Source organism: Pelodiscus sinensis, chromosome 1 (genome assembly GCF_052426305.1).
Source record: "Pelodiscus sinensis isolate ZL-2025 chromosome 1, ASM5242630v1, whole genome shotgun sequence".
NCBI classification, from domain to species: Eukaryota; Metazoa; Chordata; order Testudines; family Trionychidae; genus Pelodiscus; species Pelodiscus sinensis.
The window spans coordinates 85,969,453-85,996,751 of NC_143052.1; the positions used below are offsets into that span (position 1 = coordinate 85,969,453).

The 27,299-nt window shown below is 42.5% G+C and overlaps 1 protein-coding gene across 6 annotated transcripts in view; it reads right to left on the reverse strand.

Annotated features, from left to right (window-relative positions):
* The window catches only part of ANKS1B (ankyrin repeat and sterile alpha motif domain containing 1B), an 821,971-nt gene that overhangs the window by 599,665 nt on the left and 195,007 nt on the right, over positions 1–27,299 (reverse strand). For all 6 annotated transcript variants that reach the window (XM_075933985.2, XM_075933942.2, XM_075933974.2 and 3 more), the window contains exon 9: positions 12,041–12,181. In XM_075933985.2, the coding sequence (XP_075790100.2) occupies positions 12,041–12,181 (141 nt within the window). The remainder of the gene's footprint in view (positions 1–12,040; positions 12,182–27,299) is intronic.

A 27,299-nucleotide genomic window follows, 5' to 3' on the forward strand; every position in this document is an offset into this window, starting at 1 on the left:
CATTGTCCATGTACTGAAACTTTTTGTTTAGTTTTAACTATTGATATTGCATTAGTATAGTGATCATATTGTGAATCAAATCAAGTTCTTGGATTTGAGACCTTTATATTCAAGTTGAGACTGTGATCACCTTCTATGTACATGAGGAAAGGGCACAATGAGCCTTCCAGCCCCTGTGTATGAGTGTAAAAGTGTGTGTGTGGGGTGGGGGGGTGTAGGGAGTTCACAGGCTGTTCTAACACTTTTGTAAGTGCTACAGTTGAATGCATATATTAGAGAAATCATAAAATCATACAAATGGAAATTTTTATTTGAATCAAGAAGCCAATGATTAGTTTCATTCTTTTTTTAAAAAAAAAAGTAAACCCCTTGTAGTATAGTGTTAAAATAAGCCACAACTTTTTTTTCAATATGCTGATTTTACATCACTGTTCAGCAAGGTATAATCATCACCTGCTGATTCTTTCTGAACAGAACCCATATTGCACTTTTCATTAGCTGCTTCAGTGTATGGATGGAATGGTCTTGAAATTATAAATAAACCTTCAGTTTAATTAAAACTTCAGAAGAATCACCATTAAGGCATTCAATGAAATATTAAGGTTGAATGAAATATAGTGTTAACTTTTAATGGATATTGCAGGTTCCCAATTGAAATTAGTTTAAATGAAATCATCTAATTTTATAAAATTGCAAAGATAACACAATTAGTTTAACAATAATTTTAACATGGCTAATGGAGAACCAGATGAGCTGCAGGGAGATTAAGCGCATGGTAAAAAGATTTGTTCAACTGGCTTCTAGCAAATCTGAAAACCATTAGGTAAGAGAGTTTCTTGCACTAGTCCCACCACTTTCTGTCACCTGTTTCCATTGCTTACCTTGATAAGTAGCTCAGGCTACTTACATGATCTGGCAGATACAATAGTAGTGTAACAGGTGTAATTATCTTAATAAGCTATAACCAGCAATTTAACAGAGAAAGAAGACAGTGAAGAATTATACACCTATAGATATCTTCCTATCTCATTTGATCTCTCTGAATTAGTTAGCCCAGCAGCCATTCATTCATTTTATCTTGTGAGCAGGATAAATTTTTATAATCCATGGCATCAAATTGAAAATCAGAGTAATAGTTTAAGATTATATCTTGAACTTCTTAGGGCCAGATCTTTTGCCTAGTTTATAACAGCCTGGCTCCAAATTCAATTTATGTCAGTGTAAGATTTGACCTCCTCACATCTTTGATATAAACTGTATCCCAAAATGCTAAAATACAACATGGCTGACAACACATTAGCAACTGCAGAAAAAAGAAGCAACGATTTTAATTAAAATTTGAACTGGTGAGCTGGATTCTCTTCTCACACAACAGAATGGGTATATATTCAGACTGTAGAATTTTTATTACTATTGATGCAGCAACAAACTAACAACCTGAGAAACTCATAGTATTCAACTTTGATTAGTGAATTAGATATGAACCACTTTGCCCCTTTTCTGCAGGTCAATAATGACCTCTCCTCATACCTCAAATAAAAAAGCAAACATTCTGGCAACTGATTAGACTAATAATAAACACAGAATGAAATCCTTTTATTCTGTTGCATGTGCATGTGCTGTGAGAGAGTGTCACTGCAATTCTAGGTAGACATTCAAAGTTGAGAAATGCACATGAAAGCCTTTCTCGAAAGATCCTGGACTAATCAAAAGATGAGGTTTACAAGATCTTTCGAAAAAGGTTTTTTTGGGGTTTTTTTTGTTTTTTGTTTTTTTTAAAAGAACCGTGTCTAGACTATGGTTTCACTTTCGAAATAGCATTTTTTGAAAAAACACCACAACATGATTATGAAAATGAAGTGCAGGAAATTCAAATCCCAGCTTCATTTGCAATTTCGATATGTCTAATTTACATCCCTCTTTTGAAAGATGGATGTAGTTTAGACGTACCCATAGAGTATTGAGACTCTTGAAAACACTCAAAGAACTGAGGACAGGCAGAAAGGGAGTATCTAGTATTGAAAATGAGTATGTCCAGATGTGAATATCAGGAAGTTGCAACTGACATTCTCCGATATAGCTCAACCAGAGCTATTATGCTTAGGAGGGAATAGCTGCGAATGCTGTAGAAAGTGATTACATTAAGAACTTTGGTTTTCACATGCTTAATTGTGACTTCAAAATTCAGCAACTCTGGAGATTGTCTTCACTGAGAATGTACCATGCCAGCACTGCTCTTAGAGGCTACCAGACTCTGCATGTGTCATCTCCACAGGATAACTGAATATGTTCTGACCCAGGGCTATGGCGTAAAGGCAGACTTTCCCTTGCTGCTCCAAGTTTTCAAGGCTGTGGTGGGAACTATATCTTCTGTGCTATCAATTACCTCCGCCCCGCCCTGCTGGCACCCAGAAAACGTGGACAAAGAAGCCTCCTCACAAATTCAGAGGGAACAAAAGCCAGAATGAAGTGGGTAGGGATGGGAGAAGTGTGGGTGTGTAGGCCAAGGTGAAGGGGGGTGAGAAATTGACTGAGATATGGGAAGGACTAGAAATAGTGGGGCAAGGAGACAGAGCTGGAGAGAGGAGACTGAGACCAACAGAGCAATGAAACACAAGGGCTTGAATGAGAGGTAGCAGAAGCTTGGAATGTTTGGGCAAAGCAATGGGGAACTGGTAAGGGGTTAGATGGGCCTGGGGATTGTGGCATGGCGGCAATCTTACAAGAAGCTGAGATCAGGGGTAGAAAACTGGGACTAAATGGGCAAAAAAACAGTGTGAGATTTAGACTCAGATAGCAAGCGGGAAGATTAGTACTCTCTGGGCAAAGGAACTGGGTCAAAAAGCCTGAGGAATGGAGACTGGCACTGTGCAGACAAGAAGAATGTGTTAAGGAAAACAAGCCAGGGGTGAGGAAGAGTCAGGGTTGGGACAAGGACAGTTTCGAGGGCACAGAGTAAAAGGGGTCAAATTTGGGGGAAGTGCAGGCAAAAGGATCTGTAATCACTTGCACATTTTCAGTTCCATAGCTTGGAATGGCATTCCTCTGCTGTCAGTAAATAGCTGTGACAATGACTGGCAAAAGGGCCCCCCTCCAGGGCTGGCTGACAGTTATAGTAAGTTGTCATTCTGGAAATCTTTTGCCTCAGTGATACTATTGGGACAGCTCTATTTTCTGCTATGGTCAAGCCAATCCCAATTCCTTCTTTCTGATGCAGGTCAGCTTGTGGAATATACATAAGCAACACATCTCAAAGAACAACATGTATGAAAGGTTAGTAACCATTTTTTCTTCTTTGAGTGATTGTATATGATTGCACTTCCAAGCAGTTAAATAGGTGCTGGGATCAAAGCTCATGTATACACAGACTGCAGTACAGCTTGACCAAATTTGGCATCATCTCTTGAGTACTGAGTGATAGCATAATGGGAGGAGAAAGTGTGCACTGTTAGCCATGTTGCGGCTTTGCAAGTGTTCCGTGTAGGAATATCATTGAAGATACTTGCAGTGTTGTGGACTGATCAGTCAGTTTGTCTGGAGGGGAGAGGTCTACCAGATAATAACATGTTCAGATACAAGTAAATATCCAAAATGAAATTTTCTGTGCAGTGACTGGATTCATTTATTGATTTATTTTGTCTGATATGGTCATGAACAGTTGGATCGACAGCTAAAATTGTTTGTTCCTGTCTGTGCAGAACCCCAGTGTTTATCTACCATCCGATGTTTACAGCTGTTGCTCGTTCTTTTTTGAGTGTGGTTTGGGGTAAAACACAGATAAGTAAACTGACTGATTGCTATGAAAATTTGAAACTACATAAGAACATAACATAAGAAGGGCCATACTGGGTCAGACCAAAGGTCCATCTAGCCCAGTATCCTGTCTGCCGACAGTGGCCAGCACCAGCTGCCCCAGAGAAGGTGGACCAAAGACAACGATCAAGCGATTTGTCTCGTGCCATCCGTCTCCAGCCTCTGACAAACAGAGGCCAAAGACACCATTTTATCCCCTGGCTAATAGCCTTTTATGGACCTAACCTCCATGAAATTATCTAGCTTCTCTTTAAACTCTATTATAATCCTAGCCTTCACAGCCTCCTCTGGAACAAAAAAATTACATGAAAAAGACTGTACACAGTCATTCAAATGTGAAAGCACAGTTTGGAGAGGTTTTTTTGCCAAAGTGATAACAATGGGTACAGCTACACAGCAGGGCTAAAGTTGGAATAAGCTACACAGCTTCAGCTACGTCAATTGCATAGCTTAAGTTAAAATAGCTTATTTCAGCTTTTGGTGCTGTCTACAGAGCAGGAGGCTGACCACTCTTCCTTTGACTTCCCTTACTCCTCGTAAAATGAGGGTTAACATGAGTCAGAGTAAGAAGTCCTCCAGTCCTGACATTATTTTGAAATAAAAGGCTTGTAATGTAAACACACACTATGTTATTTCGGAATAATGTCCCACCAATCAAATACAAATGTTAATCTAGCTATGAAAGGGGACTTCGGATGTCTATATGTGGAAAGTGTTCAGCCATAAATATTTTCACACTTTGGACACATTTATGTACAAGATCTTGATTCCCTGTTTCAGCTAGCTACTTGGTTCTCAACTGTACAAAATACATCATTAACAGAGCTGGTTCTTTGATTAGGGTTTTCTTTCAGTGTCCTCTCCTTCATGCAGTGGAATGAGATTTCTCCAGACAGTAAAAAATAAAATTTCTTTACTCATTTTCCACTTCTGAATCAATTTTAACAGAGAACTGTATGTGCAGTACCTTTCTCTTTGAGCCTGACTCTTGGGACAGGCAGAATTTTCATTGGTGCCATACTTTGTTTGAAGGCTAGATAGAGCCAGTAACAGTTTCAGTCATGAAAATGTTAAGAGTTATTTTAGAATGTACTCTAATTACAGGTGTTCCATACTAGCAGCAGGAAGAGATGCTAACAGTGCTGCACCTGTAAAAAGGCTTTTAAAAACACAGCAAAAGGAAGGGGAAGAATATCTTTGGGTACAGCCTGACTAGGGCTATGGCTACCCTACAAAGAAAAGTCGGAAAAAGATACGCAAATTGCAGTTCACAATTTGAGTATCTTTTTCTACTTTTCTTCCTAAAGAGGCTTTTCTAACATTTGGCCCATCTACGTGGGCCATAAGGATTTATTATACACAAACTATCTTGGAACATAAAAAGTGTCATTCACCTTTTCTAACACAAAATCACCCAAAACCACAGGACTTAGTGGTAATGGGGGACTGCATCTACCCTTACATTTGTTGGGAAATACAGCAGGGTACAGGTTATCCAACAAGCTCTTGAAATGCAATGTTCACAAATACAAATTGGGAAATGACTATCTAGGAAGGAGGTCTGCAGAAAAGGATCTGAGGATTATAGTATATCACAAACTAAATAAGGGTCAACAATGTAATACTGCTGCAAAAAAGGAAACATTCTCAGAGGGTATGTCTACACTACAGCACTAATTCGAACTAACTTAGTTAATTCGAACTAAGCTAATTCGAATTAGCACATCTAGACTTAAAAACTAGTTCGAATTAGCATGGTGATGGACGGGTACATGAAGAACCCCTATAAGATAGGGTAGCGTGTCCAGGGTGGGGGCGGTCATATTCAGCCCCATGGTAATGGTCAGACCGTGCTGGCGAGGAGTATTTGGAGGATCTTGAACTGTGGATGTAGTAGATCCGCCACGGCAACCGCCTACGTGATCTATGCCTTGGTGACCTCCTGGGGGAGTGAGAACGCGATGGAGAGCGTCTTGTTTCTAGATAGACCGTGTCCCCATGGAAAGGTCTTCTAAGCACTTGGTAAGATGGAGAAAGGCTATAGTCCCGGTGCCTTCGGTACCTGGGTGGAGAAGGAGATGGTTCTGGAGAGAAGGTAGGTGATGGGGAAAGTGCCCTGTAAGTTTCTTTTCCTGCAGCTTTGCAAGACAGTGAAGCCTTGTCAATTTCATCTGTTGGTGGAGAGCCCGGTGCCGAACGTGGCTGCAGTGCCGCTGTATCTCCACACGGGGGTGGCGTTGGTGGTGCCGAGGAAGAGCCCGGTGCCAGCAGATTGGATAATGGCAGTGGTGCCGCCTGGGAGAGTTGATGGCTCAGCACCAAGGGGTTTAAAAATGCTGCAGCCAGTGCCGCTTGGGCAGCCGTTGGCAGTGCCGGCTTTTGCGCTCTTGCCGATGTCGGCTTCTGCGCAGTTGTTGGAGCCGGTGCTCCTGCCTCTTCCAATCCTGGCTCAGGCGATATCCTAGCTCTAGGAGCCCGTTGCTGTCCTGGGGCAGCTGTCCCTGATGCCTTGTCAGGGCATCGCATTTTGATGGTGGCTGGCAGCGATCGAGCTGGGGACGCCTTAGTCTTTTTCGTAATGGCTGTCCCGGGAGACGTTGCCCGGCATTTCTGGGCTGCTGTGCCAAAGGCAGGAATGGCATTGGACTCTAGCGCCTTTCCATAAAGAATCTGCTTCAGGCGCAAGTCCTAATCCTTTCGTGCCATTGCCGTTAGTTTGCTGCAGCGGGATATGTGTCTCACCCAAGCACCTGACACAAGAATCATGCCTGTCAGATGCCGGCATGGGTTCCTGGCAGACTGAGCACTTCTTGAAACCGGGGGACACCGGCATACTGAAGCAGTGGGGAGAGAGAAATGGATTATGTACAATCTCTCCTACACTCGTCCCCCTAACTTGTTGCGCTGAGACTCGGGACTGTGCGTTTAAAAAAAAAAAAAAAAAAGATAGCCACAGAGACTGTCCAAAGTCTGTAGAAAAATTGGTTTTTTTTTTGGTTTTTTTTAGAACTGGTAAATTTAATGAAGAAGTAAGGAACGATAGAGTTCTGAAATTATTTACAAATGTGAAGGCTCTGAGAGAAAACCATTGGAAATGAAACTGACAAGAAGAAGCTCTAGTTCGTGACCGAGGGTGGCTGAGAGGAACTGAGCAAGCCGGACCGCGCGCAACACATCAAAGGAGCAAATGCCGCCACACATGCGCGGTCCGGCAGACCACAGCTCTGATAGCTCTCCGACTTGCGTCGCCGGGACAGGACACAACACCTAGAGTGGAGCACCCACAAGGCCACTCGAAGAAGAACTATTAATCTTGTCTGAAACTCTGCAAAATTTTTTGGTGAGAGTTCAGGAAGTGTGTGTAAAGGGGAAAGCCATGACAAATGCCCAGCTGGTCAAGAAAAAGTGGAAACTTTGAAGATAACCAGAAAACATCCATTGTGCCTCAGGCTGAATAAAATTAGTAGTACTGACGAACCCTGGAGACAGACAGACACCCCCAAGAGTGAGAGACAAACAAGAGACAACAATAGGAAACCTGACAATAACCATCAAAGGATAATTGTGGAAAAACCTGAGATTAACACCATTTAAGGATAACTGATTGTAGCATGACACTATAATACCCATAGCCTCAAATGGGAACTTTCATGTATAAGAAGGCAAGCTCTGGCCAGGGGTGGACTGGCCCGGCGGGATACCGGGAATTTCCCGGTGGGCCATCGTCAGAAGGGCCGCCACTCCTGGGAGCAGGGCCGGCACATTTCTAGGGGGTGGGGCAGCATTCCGACCCACAGGAGGAGCAGATGGTGAGCCCCGCGGAGGCCGCCCTGAGTTGGGAGCTCCGCACCCGGCTGCTCGGAGCCTGCGCCTGGCCCCGGGGCACTGGGAGCTGGGCGCGGGCCCAGGGCTCTGCCGCCAGGGGCACTGGGCTCACACGTCTGGCCATGGTGCCTGAGGCAGGAGAGGCTGGCTGCGGGGGGACTGGAGAGCAAAGTAAGCCCTGAGTCGCCTGTGGGGTGAGGAGGGGAGACGGCAGTAGGGGACCAATGATGGGAGATAATAAAGACGTGGGTCCCACGCTGGGCTCACTCCTCCTCCTCTTTTCCTTGCAGGGGCTCATCAGCACTGGCCAGGGGGTCGGTGTGAGTCCCAGTTCACTGGGCTCGTGCTACTCCAGAAAGTCGCCCTGCCTGGGGAGCTCCCCGTGGCCCTGGGAGGCACTGCCAGCTCCTGCTCGGGAAGTCTGTGAGCAGTGCGGCCCTATTGCAGCTCGCCTGCCCCATGGCCCGGGCTCCTGCACGTCCAGGCGCAGGCCCCACACGGCTCTGCCATCGCTGGCAGAGCTGGAGTCAGCTTGCTCCCCTGGCAGAGCCCAGCTGCACCTTCAAGTGCCACCCATGTGCCCCTTCCGGCTGGCCACCTCCCCCCCCCCCGCCTCACCACAACTCCCCTTCTCTCCCGTGTACCCCCCCACCTGTGTTCTCTCCCCTGCAACTTCCCTGCCTGTGAACCCCCCTTGTCTGGCTGTCCTCCCCCCGGCTTGTGTGCCCCTGCCCACTGTCCCACAACCCCCCCCCCCACCTACCTCACCCCTCTCTTCTCCTCCCCTGGCTCAGCCTCTGCCCAGCAACCCCACACCCTACCTCTCTGGCCCACTGCAACCCTGCTGGGACCCCATCTCCTCTTCTCACCTGCTCCTCCCCCTGCCGCCCACCTGGATCTCCATCTCCTGTCTGGTTCTCTAAACAATCCCCACTCCCCCTACTCTCAGGGCCCTGAACCCTCCCCCCCCATACCTGCCCAGGAACCCAGCCCCCTTGTGCTGTGTCCTGACACCCTTGAAACGAGGGGGGAGGGGGAGAGCGCGGCCAAAAAAATTTTTGCTTGGGGCGGCAAAAAACCTAGAGCCTGCCCTGGACGCAGGGAAAGGAGGAGGGGCACACAGGAGTGACTTCATGGGGAGGGCTGTTCTCAACCCATTTCCTGGGCCTATTTTGATTGCCAGTCCACCTCTGGCCATTCAACTCTGGGTTCTGTCCTGCAAGCCAAGCCTTAGAGGAGCCTTGAAGCACGACTGAAAGACTCCCCGCCTCCAGCTAGTCACTCAGTCAGTCTTACCTGGCCAGTAAGATGGATTTGTGCCATGACAGACTGATAACTATACGCCATCTGCTGGACTTGTGTGTGTGTGAATGCATATGCTACTTTTCATTTTGTATTTTCAATAAATATGGAGTATTGCGTTTTCCCCTGGAAAAGACCCTGTGTGCTTCTTACAAGCATAACACAGTAGCAGCTGGACAATGGTGTAATGACCTTATGTGGCCTTGAAGAAATTAATCTTCCTGGCCCCCACAGTTGCCTTATGAAAAGCTTGTTAATTTGTCTAAAACTGGGGTAAACAAACATCTAAAAGTGCCTTGAACCCTAAGATAAACTAAGATGTGTATTACAGTATGATGCTCATCTCTTTTAAATTATATTTTGAAGATTATTTCTGAGGTTAAAAGATTGAAGATAAAATTTTCAGACGTGTCTATTTGACTTAGACTAATTCTCATTTTCAAATTAACGTAGGCATTTCTGAGTTTGTCTCATTTGATTACAAGTCTTTTAGGTACTTTTGCTCTGTGCCTTTTTAAAGTGTGTTTAGGAAACTTGAATTTTGCAACTTCTACAGGTATAGGATGTCCATTATCCATGACATTTTGAGAGGAAAGCATAGGAAAAATATTATTTTGTGCAGATAAAAATGTGTAGCAGATACTTTTGTGTCATAGATTATGTCGGTCTGTAGGTCTTCCTGGGAGTACATCAACTCATCTAATATTTGCCTAGTTGTACAACAGGCTACATAAAAAGCATTAATAATGTCCGTATAAACTAAAATTTCAAACAATGATTTGTTCCTATTACTGCATATACTATACACTGAAATGTAAGTACAATATTTACATTCCAATTGATTTATTTTATAATAATATAGTAACACAAAAGTAAGCAATTTTTCAGTATTAGTGTTCTTTGTATTTTTATGTCTGAATTAGCAAGTAAGTAATTTTTTAAGTTGTCATGGGATAAGAGGGAAGGTCCTTTCATGGACTGATAACTGGTTAAAAGACAGGAAACAAAGGGTAGGAATAAATGGTAAATTTTCAGAGTGGAGAGAGATAACTAGTGGGATCCCCCAAGGGTCTGTCTTGGGACCAATCTTATTTAAAAAAAACCAACAACAAATGGTCTGGTAGCACTTTATAGATTAACAAAACATGTAGATGGTGGTATCATGAGCTTTCGTGGGTACAACCCACTTCTTCGGATGACCGGAGTTATGAGTAGGGGATATGAAAATAAATAGGATAGGGGAAGAGAAAGGAAAAAGGAAGCGGGGGGGGGGGGCGAGGGGGAAAGCATCATTAAGTATCTGGAGAATGGGTACTTAAACCTAAGCAGATAAAGATCAAAAAGTCAATAGATAGATTGCTGAGACAGGAAGGATACCACTCAGAAAGCTGTTATAAATGAGCTAGAGAAAGAGGTAAACAGTGAGGTGGTAAAATTTGCAGATGATACCAAACTTGTCAAGATAGTTAAGACCAAAGCAGACTGAAGAGCTTCAAAAAGATCTCACCAAACTCAGGGTGTGGTGTGTCTACCCAGCAGGGCTTAACTCAAAATAAGGTATGCAAATTGAGCTGCGTCAATTGCACAGTTTATTTCAAAATAGCTTATTTTGAAATTGGGAGCAACTACACAGCACTTATTTTGAAATAGAGCACTCTTCCTCTGACTTCTCTTACTCCTCAAACAATAGGAAAAACTATGTAGCACTTTAAAGACTAACAAGATGGTATAATAGGTGATAAGCTTTCATGGGTCAGACCCACTTCCTCAGATCATATTCTGGAAGAGAATTGGCATGACCATATATACCAAAGGAATACAATGAAAAAAGTGAACACATTATTAAGCTGACAAATCAGATTTAGTACAGAAGGCGGGGTGAGAGGGAGGGGGTTATGGGAATCGGAGTAAGAAGTCCTCCAGTTTGACAGTATTTTGACATTATTTTGAAATAACTGCCAGCTGTGTAGACGCAAACTAAGTTACTTTGAAATAATGTTTCCGTGTAGACCTACCCTAAGTGATTGGCAGCAAAATGGCATATGTAATCTAATGTTGATAAATGTAAAGTAATGTATTAGTAATGCAAATGTAAAATAAGAAAAAAATAATCCCAACTATACATATGAGGGGGACTAATTTAGCTACAATTACAAGAGAGAGATCTTGGAGTCATTGTGGATAGTTCTCTGAAAACATCCACTCAGTGTGCAGCAGCAGTCAAAAAAGCAAATAGAATGTTAGCAATAATTAAAAAAAGGGATGGAGAGTAAGACAGAGAATATTTTATTGCCTCTATATAAAATCATGGTATGCTTACATCTTGAATACTACTTATAGATGCGGTCACCTCATATCAAAAAAGATATATTGGCATTGGAAAAGATTCAGAAAAGGGCAACAAAAATGATAAGGGACTTGGAATGGGTACTATATGAAGAGAGATTAAAAGTGAATAAGAAAAAGTTATTTACTTACTCCCACAATATTAGAACTCAGGATCACCAAATGAAATCAATAGGCAGCACGTTTAATACAAACAAAAGGAAGTTTTCTTTACTCAGCACAGTCAACCTGTGGAACTCCTTGTCAAAGGATGTGGTGAAGGCTAGGACTTTAACAGGGTTAAAAAAAGAGCTAGATAGATTCATGGAGGTTAGGTGCATGAATGGCTATTAGCCAGGATGGGTAGGAATGGTGTACCTAGCCTCTGTTTGTCTGGATATGGGTGACAGGAAAAGGATCATATGAGGATTACCTGTTGTGTTCCCTTCCTCTGGGACTTCTGGTATTGGCCACTGTCAGCAGATAGGATCCGGGACTAGATGGACCTTTGGTATGACCTGGTATGGCCATTCTTATGTTTAAGTGAGGTGCAACTTGGGAGTATGCAAAACATATCAAAGTGGTTCAATAGTCTGGAAAGCTGGAGAACCACTGATATAAATGACACTGCATTGCATTCCTGTGGATTTAGGAACATGATGATAGATACAAAAGGTCTGTCATTCCTGATAATAGATAGTTGCAAAAGGTCTGTCAGAGAAAGACTGTAAGAATACTCCATAGTTTACAAATTTTAAAATGGAAAGATAACTACCTGTGTAAGAATGGGGAATCCAAGGTTCCTACATCCATTGCAGGGTGTTAATGCCTCCCATAAACCTGCAGGACCACAGCTGTTTTCCTGGGTATCTTCTTCTTCCTCTTCCCCTAGAGAGAGGTTTGTTGATGAAGGCCTCTGTGGAAAAATAAGTTTATTTCAACATTAAACAGAAATATTTTGCTTCATTTTACCATAGTTCAAAACACTAAAATAGAAATTTCACATTTTTGGAAACTGATAAATATACTTAATTTTCAGCTTAATATGTTTATCTATTCAATCAATATTCAGTAAAACATACTTCCTAAAGAAAAGAGATATGTAATAAGCTATGGTAAGTTATATTTTAAATAGAATTCCACATAGACATTCAGAGACACAATTAATCACCTTCAATCTACAAATAATATTCAGATTATGTATAATGCACAGCACCAGACACTTCAACTGAAAAATAAAATCAGTTTATTTTAATTCAAACTTCAAATTTTACATTACTATTTTCCACTATAGCTTTCAAAGAATGAAAACTAGCATTATTAAATGTTTATTGCTCTTAGAAATTGTACAATAGGTAGAAAATTACAGAAACACCACAAGACAATGGGATCTTGTTTCTATAGTCATATATTTTTAATTAATATAATATTTAATGACAACAATTTTAGCTTGGATTGGCTAGTGGTTTTTGCAGAGAAGTAGTAGAAATTTAATTACTATTTAGGATTTCATTTTTAGTTTGATGTTTGCCAACGATGAAAAAGGTAATTTGTTCTGTATGGTGAACAATATTTAATATTTTGTATTAAAAAAACCCTGCTATGTTTGTTGGCTAGTTTTTCTTCAGGGGAAGAGTAGGAGGGCTTTTAAGGGTGCATGTTTGTTTACTTTACATTTTAAGATTCATTTTTGAAACATATTATTTTATTACTTTATTTTGACAATCAAGTAGTGCTATGGAATGTGTTGCTATAACAACAACATTATTCCATGGATTATTTGACGGTTGGGTGAAGTATGCAGGGTTTGGGTCATGAAAGTATTCTATTGTTATATATTTGTGTAGGATAAGAAACAGCCCCCAGGACCAGGCAATCTAGAATTATGTGATTCTATCATATGTCATTTTTATTCTACATGTTTGCATTGGAGATATATAAACTTTAACCATTATGACAAAGAAAAAAAGCACTCTCTTAACAAAAAACCCCCAAACAAACAAACAAAAACCCTACAAGCCTGCTCTTTGTTCCTCAACAAAGGTGACTTCTACTATCAAAAAGTATTTAGATTTATAAAATAAACAATGCATTTCCCATGCTTTGGCATACTTGCTTATTTTATTTTCATAACTTTGTCATATTGCTTATGCCACTCCATAAATATAGACATATTCTTTAGAAGATACATAAAAAATCTTCTGCCACTGTCAGCATAATAAAATAATTCTCTAGTCTTCTAGTTCTAGCCTGTTCATTGACCATAGACAATACAAGTGGCAAATACCTGCAGGTCTGTGTAAAGATCTAAGTTCAGGAAACTTGAACCTATGAGGTGAACATTGTGCAACACTCTCCCCCTCCTTTTCTTCAGTCACTCCCTCTTTTGCCAGGTGCCCCTCTAAATTAGAAAAGTGGTCACTGAGTGAACTCATTAATGACTTGACCTCTGAGTCTTAGATTAGGAAATGAAGGCATAAACAGTGCAACTGATGATTCCAGAGCTATATTGTTCACATACAAAGAAAGAGTGAAAACCAAGATTGATAGTGTGGAGTAAAAAAGATGGGAGAGTGAATTTACAGCAAAACTGGTCAACTTATATTGTTAAGAGGATTATATATCTTTCACTGAGCTGTAAGATCAGTGGCAGTCTACGCCCACCTATGGGCCCAATTATCTGCACTACTAAAATAACTGTGGTTTGCTACATGCAAAGGGTTATAAGTATTCCCTGCCCAAAAATCAAAAGCAAAGAAGCCCCTTTTAGTAAGTGTCAAAGAATTGCAATGCCGTCTGGTGAGAAAGAATGCAACAAAGTAGGCTGTGTCTAGACCGCAGGACTTTTTTAGAAAAAAAAAGTAGCCTTTTTTCGAAAAAACTTCACCTGAGTCTAGACTACAGCCGCGTTCTTTCGAAATTAAATTGAAAGAACGTGGCTTTTCTTTCGACGGCAGTACTCCCCATTTCACGAGGAATAACGCCTTTTTTCGAAAGTGCTCTTTCGAAAAAAGGCATTATGTTATGCAAACTGTGCTTTTTCGAAAGAGAGCATCCAGATTGCCTGGGTGCTCTCTTTCGAAAAAGCAGCTTGCTTTTTTGAAAGTACTGATTGCAGCCTAGACACTCTTTTTCGAAAGAGATTTGCAGTCGAGACGTAGCCGTAGTCTGGGCTAGTGAAAGTAATTCAATAAAAACTATATAAAATGAGAGACTCCCTTAATATAACTGCAATGAAGATGCATAAATGAATTAAAATTATGCTAGAGAAAGAATACAATCATTTAGCCATTACAGAAATAAAGTGTGACAAACAAATGAAATGCTAATGAACAGCAGATGAATATCAACTGTTCATAAACGACAGAGGAAGGAGAGGATGATTTACTTTATGTAAAACATACAAATATGAAATTGAGATAAAAGTCAGGCTTATGACAGTGTGAATTAAATACTATGAATAAAAAAGTAAGAGGAAAGGGAAAATATTTTCTTGGATATTTCTGCCCCATCAAACAGTAAATAAGGACATAAAGAGTTTAAGGGACATTAGAAAAAATGAATTAGTGCTCTTGGGTGACCAACTACATAGATAGTTGTTGGGGGAAAACTTTAGTGGAGCAGAAGTCCTCCTTAAATGTTTGCCATTTCATAAACAATGGTTTTGAATCACAAAAGATTAGAATAGAAACTAAAAAGAGACTCATATGCATAGCACTCACCACCAGAAAAGCATTAGTAATACATACAAGCAGGTAGAAACCATTTGGTTAAGGATCCTAAATTAATTGAGTTTAACATATTAACAATAGATTGCACCCTAATAGAAATTCTGAAATTCCAGAAGACCAATAGCCCTAATCTATAAGGTTCATCAGGATCAAAAGAGCATATATGCTTTAAAAAAAAAAAAAAAAAAAAAAAGAGAGAACAAAAAACCTTGAGAAATTATACAAAATGTCTAAAATGGAATATCCAGAAAGACAACCACAAGAGCTGAATGGCGAAAGAGATTTAATAAAAGACTCAAAGAAGCCAGATGCTTTGATTACTAATTCAGGAAATAAGTATTAGATGTTCGTAACAGTGAAAGTTTTAGAGTGAACTCTTGTCCATACTGAAATAAATGTCAAAACTCCTATTGGTCCATCTACCCAGTATTCTGTCTTCCAACAGTGGCCAACACCAGGTGCCCCAGAGGAAATGAGAACAGATAAACATCAAGTGATCCAATCCCTGTTGCTCATGCTCAGTGTCTGGCAAACAGACTACGGACGCCACCCCCAACCATCCAAGCTAATATTCATTGGAATTTACCTATTTCTTTTTTGAACTTTGCAATAGTCTTGATCCTCACAACATCTTCTGACAGTTCCACAGGTTGACTGCACATTGTGTAAAGAAATACTTCAGTTTGTTTGTTTTAAACTTAATTCTTATTAATTTCATTTAGTGATCCCCTAGTTCTTGTGTATGAGAAGGAGTATATAGCACTTCCTTCCTTACTTTCTCCACATCAGTCATGGTTTTACAGACCTCAGTCATAATCCCCCCTTAGTTGTCTAGTTTCCAAGCTAAAAAGTCACAGTCTTTCTATTCTCTCCTCATACAGAAGCCATTCCATACCTCTCATAATTTTTGTTGCACTTTTCTGAATGTTTTCCAATTCCAATGTATTTTTGAGATGGGGCAGCCACATCTGAACACAATATTCACATATTTACATAGAGGCAATATGATATTTTAGGTTTTCTTATCTCTCTAGTCCTTTCCTAATAACTAGCCAATTAGCCCGTCATAAGACGGAATTTTCAAGTCTCTCCTCTATGTCAGTCTTTTCTCCTGAGCCTCCGGTCTCTCTCTCTCTCTCTCTCTCTCTCTCTCTCTCCTCCTCCTCCTCTTGCCTCCCCCCCTCTCTCTCTCAGCTCTCCTCTGCCTCCTGCCTCTCTCTTTCTCTTCTCCTCCCCCTCCTGCCTCTCACTTGGGGGATTGTGGAGCCTAAACGGCCATTTGGGCTCCACACTCCCCGTGCTGCATGGGGACTGTGGAGCCCAAATAGTCGCTTGTGCCACTTGCTCCCAAGCAGCAGCCTGGCTGAGTGGTGCCCCCTGGCCATGTACGTCACTGCCCCGCCCCCCTTCCCTTCCCGCCGTGGTGCTCGGCTGACTTCTGCGCTGCTCAGCTGGGCCACCGCGGGGGAGCAAGCGGCGCAAGCAGCTGTTTGGGCCCCGCACTCCCTATGCAGCACGGGCTGCCCAGAGGGAACAGCCAGCATTTCAGCCATTACAGACTCTCAGACACTGGGCTACTATATATATGATTCCCAATATTCTGTTCACTTTTTTTAATGATGCTGCAAACTGAGTGGATGTTTTCAGATAACTAACCACAATGACTCCGAGATATCTTCCTTAAGTAATAACAGCTAATTTAGACCCCGTCATTTTATATTTTATTTTAGACCCCGGGATCAGTGTTTCCTTTAATGTTTATGTGTACAGAATGATTTTTGTTATGTGCACCACTATGAAAATGATCTAACACATTACAAAAGTAATTCTGAACCCAGACAGTGTGCAGCAGGAAGGGGATGCAGGGATGGGGCAGAACAGCTATGAGGCAACTCAGGGTTGGGAGAGAGGCTTACTCCTCTAGCCCCAGCAGATAGCCTGCTGCAGCTGAGGAGAGGTGCCTCTCCTGCAACTCCAGCAGAGAGCTGCCATAGCCAAGGGAGTGGCATCCCTTCCCCCAGCCCCAGCACGGAGCTGCTGTGGCCCAGAGGGAGGCACTTCACCTGATGGCTCTCTTTCCACTCCTTAGTTTAAAAGTTGCTTTACAACCTTTTTAATTTTGAGTGCAAGTAATATGATTCCATTTTGGGGCCAGAATTTGACTCCTGACTATCTCAGATATTGAGCATACAGAATGATTCCTCCAGAAGGTATGTGTGTAATGTCCATCTACCTGTGAAGCGTATCTGCAACTCTCTCCAATACACTTCTGGTTAGAAGAGCCATATACATGCATATACAGGTGTCTTTAGATGAAAGCATAGTTTTCTGTCTCCAGGAGAGGGTTGGGTTTTTTTTAATATTGGCCAGTCTGTGCACAACATACATATTGATCATCATATCACTGATCATCTAGAATCCAAGAGCAAAAATCAGCAGCAAAGGTTAGTGAGAGGAGAAAGGAAGGAAAAAGCCTCATTACATAACCAAACTTCTGCACCTTTGGACTCTACAAACAGTTTCTTTACTTCTCTCAACTATAGTTTACAGTTAGTCCAAATAAAAATAAAAACATTCTCTTCCATTCAAAGTCCAGAGAAGCCTCTACAGTCTGTGCTTCTAATGTTGTAGAATAACATTCCAAAGTTTGGATCTTCTCTAACATTAGTAAGTGCCATTGTAAATATACTTCACTATCTAGACAGCCCTTCTCCAAAGATAAATATCTGTTACCCATAAGCCTGCTTTATTTCTTTTTATTTGCTGTCTTTCCCTATTCATAACTACAGCTGGAGGTCCCTCCCTTTTAGGTTGATAATTGTGGCAGATATTGGTGGGCAGACCTGATTTAATTCCCTTGTTCCAAGGCATTCCATTATCTCCTTGTCCCAGTCCAGCATTCATTCTATCACATAGTTAAACTTCCTATAATAAAGACTGGTTTTCTGTCACTTATCAAAATTTCATGCTAACTATTTTGAGGTCTTTGACGAACCTGTAGCTAAAAAAATTCTGCTACTGTGCACCCAATAGAGATACAACAATGTATACCACGCAGCTGAGATCTAAAACCAAACAGTAAATTATCTCTCTGCTTATATTATCTCTATTTTGGCATAATTACCTTCAGGATGCAGAAATATGGCTAATATGTTGAATTTAAATCCGTATCCATTGTAATAATTCAGTGTCAGCAAAAATGTTTGATTTTATAATACAGCTTTTTAGCATTTTTCACCACATAATTCTGAAGCCTACTTAACTTATATTCACAACAAATGCCATGTTAGGAACTACAGTTGAATACTCAGTCATAATAAAAGTTTCAGAGCTGGAGGTCTAGGCTGCAGGAGACATCCAGCTGTAAAATATGTGTCCTCTAACTCTATCCTCCTCCTCCCCATGCCAGTTGCCAGTCATTTAAAATTATTTTATTAAACCACTTGAAAGCTACAGAACATTGATTCAAAGGTCCCTGCCTCTTGAAGACTACACTATTCGACTATGTCTACATTGAGCTTTCTTGCACAAGAACATATGCAAATGAGGCATGGTGATGAATACTGATGCGCCTCATTTGCATACTTAATGAGCCACCATTTTTGTGCAAGGGGCTTTTGCGCAAGAAGGAGCAGTCCACTGTTCCTTATTGCACAAAAACCCCCTCCTGCCACTTATTTTCAGGCAGACAGCTCTTGTGCAAGAGGGGGTTTTTGTGCAAGAAGGAGTGATGTAGACTGCTCCTTCTTGCACAAAATGGTGGCTCATTAAGTATGTTAATATAAGCATAAATATTCATTGCCGTGCCTCATTTGTATATGTTCTTGCACAAGAAAGTGCAATGTAGCCTTCCTGTTCTCTGGCTATTTAGAAGAAGCAAAATATATCAAAGGCCAAACATCACCACCAGCGGTGTGTTTTCAACTGATAGTGAAATCAGTGGGGGTTGTATGAATCTAACAAAATAATTTGATAGTTACAAACCTATGTATAATATTTTATTTTAATATTACCTGTATGTATAATTTAGAAACTACCATGCAATTGGTCTACCACCCCAATCTGGTTCTACTATACTCTGTGCAACACATTTATTTATTTGTTTATTTGTTATATTTTTACCCCACCTCTCAATTTAAAATATTTGAAGTGGCTTACAAAATTTTTAAGACACAATAAATAAATATATATGAAAGTAAAATACAAGACCCCAAAGTGGGGGACATAAGACCTGAGGGACACACACACACACACACCCACACACACACACCCCTAAACACCAATAAATCATAGGTAAAAAGGGTGGCTTTCCCCTGGTGCCAAAACAGTGCCAAAGTTGGCACCAGGCGAATGTCCCGGGGAGAGAGAGATTTCCATAGCCTAGGGGCAAAGGCTGAGAAGGCTCTGCTCCACATAGATGTCAACCTTATCTCAATCAGTGCAGAAACACGGAGCAAAGCCTCCTCAGCTGATTTCAATCCCCAGGCAGATTAGTATGGGAGAATACGGTCTTTCAACTATCCTGGTCCCAACCCATCTAGGGCTTTACAAGTCATAATCAAGTCCTTGAATTGTGCCCGGAAACATACTGGAAGCCAGTACAGCTGCAGGAGCACTGACATAATGTGCTTAATATAGCAAGTGCTAGTTAAAACTTAAGCAACTGCATTCTGGACCAGTTGAAGCTTCTAAAGACTCTTCAAAGGCAGCCACACATAGAGTGCATTACAATAATCCAATCTGGATGTGACAAGAGAATGAATCACTGTAGCCAAGTCATTCTTATTCAGGAAGGCTCTCAGCTGGTAGATCAGCTGAAGCTGCCAAAAAGCATTCCTGGCCATCGAGGAAATCAGATTTTCAAATGCTAGAAAAGAGCGCAGAAGGACTGCCAACCTGCATATCTGTTCTTTCAGGGGAAGTATGACCTCATCCATAACAGGTAACAACACCACATTCCCAGTCAGATGGCTTTCTGATCCACAGGACCTTGGTCTTACCTGGAGTCAGCTTCAGCCTATTCGCCCTCATCCAGTTCATCCCCAGATCTAAAAGATGCATTAATAATCCCCTGGATCTACCCAGTCATCCCTTCTCAGCTTAATTTAATAAGTCACAAAGGACATGGACCTGAGAGAGCATGTGGTTGGTCTCACTCCTCCAAGCACCTTGCCCACAACCTCAGTCTGCAAAAGCTGATACTGATCCAAAGAAAAATGAGTACGCAGTGCACCCAACACATTCCATACCCTGCTTACATGACAGCCAGAGTCCAAATCAGACCAGATGTGAGTAATCTTATTAGCAAAGTGCTTTGCAAACAAGTCACAGTGGATTGCTGAGGACTTCTCCATTTCATCATGAGGGCCAGGCTGCAAGAGGCCCTTCACCACTTGAAACAATTCCACCAGATGGCACCATGCAGATGTGATGCGAATGGAGTAGTAACTCTTCTTCGCCATCAGCACTGCCACAGAAAAGGCTCGTAATTCGACTCTAACCCGCAACTGATCAGACTCAGTTCAAGTTCTCTTCCAGCGGTGCTCTAGCCATTCCACGAACTATTTCTCTGCCTGCAACTCCCCAGAAAATCAGGGGGCAAACTTGGTTCAATTAGCCTGAAAAGGGTGCTTAGGGGCAATAGAGTCCAACACCTAGGCTACCTCGATGTTCCATATATCGACCAGGGCATCAACATGACCACTAGCCATTATATGACTGAACAATCCCTCAGAGATCTCAGGAAACCTTCTGGATCCATCAGCCTCTGAGGGCAGACCATCTTAATTGGTCCCCCGTCTCTGTGGGGGCAAAAGTCAGCAAATAGTCTAAACTTGACCAGGTATTGATCAGTCCATGACACAGGGAGCACAACCACATCCCTTCTCTCAAAATTTCTATCATCCTTAGTCCAAAAGACTACATCAATCGTATGACCTGTCCGGGGGACAGGAAGGGGGCAGTTATTTCTTGGGATAATCTTTAAATCATCATGGTGGCCAAAAAGTCTCAAGCAGGATCAGATAGGTCTGAGACCACCTCAGCCAGCTTAATCAAAGCATGCAGCAAGGCATGGCGGTACACAAGCAGAACACCCAACTTATCCTGGCCACTCAACACCAGGTACAGACACTCAAAACTAGTGCTTTGTTAAGACTGGAGCCCTGGCCGGTGAGATGGTATCCCAATAGACAATCATCTTCCCTGCTCCCTCCAACCGTCAAGTCAAGGCTGGTGCTTAACTGAGAACCCAGCCAAATACAATGGGAGAGATCAATGCCTCCCTCCACTCCCAGCCAGGTCTCAGTGATACAGGCCAGTCTAGCCTTGCAGGATACCAACCTGGCATTCAACAACAGCACTATCAGGCCAGCTGTTAAGATTCCCAAGGTCACTCAAATGGACAACAGGACCTGAACAAGGAATAGCCTGTAGCTGTCTACACCTGTTACCCTCCAAAAATATTCCCACTGGAGACCACCCAGGGTTACACTAGCATGGGTTTATTGTTTGAGGTATTAGCACTCCCCTGTATGCACTACAGACCTAGAGCTGCCACCACAGGTTTAAACTAAAGAAGGAACCAGCTATCTCTCTCTCATACACACAAAAGCCCACACATCCCTCCATTCATTCACACACATTCATTCCTGCTCTCAGGCACTCACACACTTACACAGGCATATGGGTTGCAGAAGGAGCCAAGGCATGTAGATCCTGGACCGTCTGTCTGCTCATCATGGCTAGGGAGCTGGTCAGGAAAGACACTGGTTGTAGAGAGGAGTTTCTCAGGAGCAGGGGAAGAAAGAGACAGGAGTCTCATATGTGCTCCCTCTCCTTTTATTGTGTCTGAATGGCCAGTGTCTCATTTACCTTGTCATCAGGGAACATGCCCAGACTTCCCTTTATCCAGCAAAGCAGCAGTCTCTGATGACTTATCACCATGTTCTCCAGCCTTAACCTTGTAACTCCTACTAAACACAAACACACACTTACACACCCCTACAAAGTTGCAGCTTACATTAAGTTTCTGAACTTATAAAGCACAGTTGCTGAGAGTTACCAAGCTGCAAAGTTTGACAAAGATTACAATGAGTTGCAGTTTAAAACACCTTAGACATTACAGTTTAGAGTATTCCCAGAAAATTCATGTGTAAAATCAAGTAAGCTCAGGCAAAGGCTTTTTATGCAACAAAACCTTGTTCCCCTCAGCTGGCCGGTGCTGATCTTACTGCCCCATCTCCCCCTACCCTCACAATTCCCATTATGCCATCTGACCCCTCCCTCTTAACCACCCCACCCATGTCTCAACACATAACCAGGGAGGGGGTTTCAATATCCCCCCCCCCCCATCCTTGATCTTCAGTACGGGCAGGTAGGGGGAACCTTCTCTCACCAAGAACCCTCCCCTACCCTTCCTGCTCTCACCAGGCACTGAATAGGCCACCAAACAAATAACAATTGTTCTATTCTCACCAGCACAAAATAATACGCTATAGTACACACACACAAACCATCACCACAATACAACACACACCCTCAGTTTGCCCCAAAGGACTGCACCAAAAGGTAGCCCCCTTTGGCTCACCCCTTTGGCATGACCCACCAGCAGAAGCCTCCTGGGTTTCCTGGTAATGGCTGCAGGACACATCTGCAGCAAATGATCTTAGTCTTAAAGGCACAGGCCTCTCACCCAAGGAATGGGGCAGCAGCAACAGCCAGGCAAAGGCTTTTCTTCAAGGGGGGTTGGGAGAAATGCTGATCTTCACTCCCAGCCCTCACCCCTCCTTCCTCCTTCTGAGGTCTGGGAAAACACAGCTAACTCCTGGGGGCTGAGCCTGAGCTGAGGCAATGGTGCCTTTATGCCAGCTTTGTGAATCTCCAAATCTGGACCTGCCAAGGGATGATCTGTTCTCCTGCATAAGTTAAAAGAGCCCTGAGGAACGTCTAAATCCACGGTTCCCAAACTGTGATACGCATACAGGCATCTCTTGGGAACACATGGGAGAAATTGTGTAATGGTGGATTTTATTATTTTATTTATTGCATTTTCCTAATAGGCTACTTAAATGAAGCTTTGTAATTCTGTGGAAATTTGTTATATAAAATATAGTAGATAATTTACTTCAAGATGTATCAATGAGAACACAGATGCACAGAGATGCTTATGTACAAAGCCCTCACCTCCAAACACCATTTAGTATGGGGTCAGTTGTCCAGTCTAACTGAGCTCAGAACTTAGTCAGAGGGGTTTTTTTTCAATTGCATATGTTGCACTATATCTGTATGTTACAGTGAAATATCGACAGATGCTAAAGTCAAGTAGTGTTAAGAACACATAATAATCAGTGTTCAGAAGGACAGGATACACAGGCAGCTAGGAGATCTGGAATTGGTTACGCAATAAGAAAAATTTAGGAACCTCTGCTCTAAATTATGCCTAGCTGTCCAGGTCCAAAAGAGGTCATTCTGGTAGCTAGGGCATAAGGACACCTTAGCCATAACCTCTACAATAGGAAGAATATTGTTGTGCATTGGGCTGTCGTAAATATAGATCTTCTTGTTGTTATAGTAACTGAGTTAGGTCATTAGGGGTCAGTCCAGCCAGTTTTGACTGGTTCTAGTTAGTTCTGTGTTATGAAATAAAATGGAAACTTGCAACCACTGCAGCTCTCTGTGTTTCAAATGATTTCTTCCTAAACTCCAATGATATAATAAAGTGGTGACGAGAATGGGACACCTGTGCTGCCTTCAACAACAGCAGAACTAGAAGTTAACTTAAGAAAACAGACCTTTTTTACTGTTCTAGAAGGTTGGGGTAAGAGCTGACTGTTACACTGACAGTGCAAAAAGAAACTAAAACCAGGGTCTGCTTTGCTCTGACCAGAGTGAAGCCCAGTGCCTGGGAGAGCTTAAAAAAAGAGAGCGAGAGAGAGAGAAGGAAAGGAAGGAAGTGCAGCAGCCATAGTTACACTTACGGGGCCACTGGAACCTCTTGAGGAGACTATAGAGAAATGGTGTGTATATACTGAGCGTTCTGCGCTTTTTGTTATTGCAAATGACATTAAGGAAGAGAGCAAGGTGCCAATATTCTTAAGTGTTATAGAGATTAAGACCTACTCTCTGGATACATCTACACTAGCCCCCTAGATCGATCTAGGGAGGCTAATGAGGGCAACCGAAATTGCAAATCAAGCCCGGGATTTAAATATCCCGCGCTTGATTTGCATGTTCCCTGCCAGTTGCCATTTTAGAAATTGACTAGTCCGAAGTAACTGCCCGCGTCTACACGCAGCAGTGAAACAGGATTCCGATTTAAAGCGCTAACTTGAATTAGCTGGTATTCCTCCTGCAATGAGGTTTACCAGCTAATTCGATATTTAAATCCCAGGCTTGATTTGCAATTTCGGTCACCCTCATTAGCCTCCCTGGATCGATCTAGGGGGCTAGTGTAGACGTACCCTCTGCTATGCAGTTTGCTGCTCCGTTACACCACAAACCAAAATCCTGGGGTCACATTATGGGCCAAAACCACTGGTAATTGCAGAAAGGTATAGGTTCCACGAAAGAGACCAAAAAGAAAGTGAAACAGTTGTACAATTAATAGCAACATTGAAACGCTTGTGGTACACTGTGAATTTAAGGAGATGTTAAATGATGCCATATGTGACAGATTAGTGTGTGGCCTGGACAGTGAAGCTGTACAGAAGCATCTATTAACAGAGGCACAGCTCACCCTATAGAAGGCTGTTGATATTGCGGTCTCCATGGAACTGGCCACACAGGACGCTCAATACCTCAATGCACCCGTTATGGTGCATAAAATGTCCCACGAACCTACCCAAAAATAGTGGGGAACCAGGAATGTTACCGGTGTAGTAATCTGGGTCACCATGCATCAGAATCCTGGTGTAAGGACCTAGTGTATCAACAGTGTGGAAAAAAGGGACACATTGAGAGTGCCTGCAAACAAAAGGAAAAAAAGTTCTGTGGTTTGGTGGACCAAAAAGGAAAATCTGCGTATCATTGAGCAGACTCTGGATGATCAAGGTGACACCCTGTCCAAAGACAATGTGCCACACTACGTTTTGTCTTTGGCAGAGGGCTCATATGAATACTGGGTAACCCCATTGCTCGACAGCAAACATGTATGCATGGAAGTGGACACTGGTGCAGTGGTTTCACTGGTCTCAGACACTGTGGATACGTCTAGACTACATGCCTCTGATGACAGAGGCATATAGATTAGACTACCCGGCATAGGAAAATGAAGCTGCGATTTAAATAATCACCGCGTAATTTAAATTTACATGGCTGCCGCGCTGAGGCGATCAGCTGTTTGTCGGCTCAGCGTGGTAGTCTGGATGCTCCACGGTCGACATCAAAGGCATTTGTTGACCTCCCAGGTATGCCTCCTGGGATGAGGAAGAGAGACCAATTGCCTTTGCTTCATGCACCTTAAGCAAGGCAGAAATTGACTATGCACAAATCCAGCGTGAAGCACTGGGAATCATTTTCAGAATTTGGAAATTTCATCAGTACCTGTTTGGATAGAAGTTTACACTTCTCACTGGCCATCGACCTCTGACTGCAATTTTTGATCCACACACAGGCATTCCACCAATGGCTGCTAGTCGTATGTAACAATGAGCATGGTGGCTTTCTGGACACATGTATGAGATCAGATATCAAATCCACTCTGCATCACAATGCAGATGGTCTCTCACGGCTGTCTTTGCCAGTCAAACATCAAGATAGTGGCAAGAAGGAAATCTTCTACTTTGAACAAGTAGAGAACACACCGATCACTGCTATGCAAGTTAAGAGAGCAACTTGTGTTTACCCAATACTGTCCCAAGTTATGGATTCAGTGATACTTGGACATATCTTGGGACTCTCAGGTCTCACTCAACCTTGTTCCCTACATGTCCAGGAGGACGGAGTCGTCAATCCATTGTCTGTGCACAAAGCTATTTTTGGTGGCCTGGCTTGGACTGTGCGATTGAAGAGAAAGCAAGAGCTTCTATTTCATGCCAGGATGTGAGGAATACACGTCAGTTGGCACCTCTACACCCATGGGACTAGCCTGAAAAACCATGGCAATGTATTTGTGTGGATTTTGCTGGCCCATCTGAAGAAACCATTTTCTTGGTAGTGCTGGATGCCCATTTCAAATGGCAAGAAAGCTCTATAATGCTGTCCACTACTGTTGAGAGTACTATTAAAAAAGTATGCATTATCTTTAGTCAGTTGGTCTGCCAGAATAATTTGTGAGAAACAACAGTCTGCAGTTCATCTATCAGGAGTTTGGAAATTTTATGAAAGCAAATGGGATTCATCACATTACTTCAGCACCATATCACTGTTCACCAAGGCTGCATCTAGATTGGCATGATTTTCCAAAAATGCTTAATGGAAAAGTTTTCCGTTAAAAGCATTTTCGGAACAGAGTGTCTAGATTGGCATGGACGCTTTTCCGCAAAAGCACTTTTTGTGGAAAAGTGTCCGTGCCAATCTAGACGCGCTTTTCCGCAAAAAAGCCCCGATCGCCATTTTCGCGATTGGGGCTTTTTTGCGGAAAACAAATCTGAGCTGCCTACACTGGCCCTTGCGTAAAGGGGACTTTTGCCTGAACAGGAGCAGAATAGTATTTCCGCAAGAAGCACTGAGGGTATGTCTACACTACCACCCTAGTTCGAACTAGGGTGGTTAATGTAGTCAATCGAAGTGGCAAATAAAGCCCAGGATTTAAATATCCCGGGCTTCATTTGCATCTTGCCGGGCACCACCATTTTTAAATCCCCAGTAGTTCAGACTCTGTGTCCACGGCTACACGCGGCATGGAGTAGGTAGTTCGAATTAGGCTTTCTAATTCGAACTACCATTACACCATCAGGCCCTAGCCATTTCCAATTTAGCACATAAAATTTAGTGGACACTTTTTACCTTAATCTCACTGGGTATGTCTACACTACAAAGTTAATTCGAACTAACGGACGTTAGTTCGAATTAACTTTGATAGGCACTACACATACATACCGCTAGTTCGAACTTAATTCGAACTAGCGGAGCGCTTAATTCGAACTAGGTAAACCTCATTCTACAAGGACTAACGCCTAGTTTGAATTAAGTAGTTCGAATTAAGGCCTGTGTAGCCACTTAATTCGAACTAGTGGGAGGCTAGCCCTCCCCAGCTTTCCCTGGTGGCCACTCTGGGCACCACCAGGGAAACTCGTCTGCCCCCCTCCCGGCCCCGGAGCCCTTAAAGGGGCACGGGCTGGCTGCGGTGCCCGTGCCAGGTGC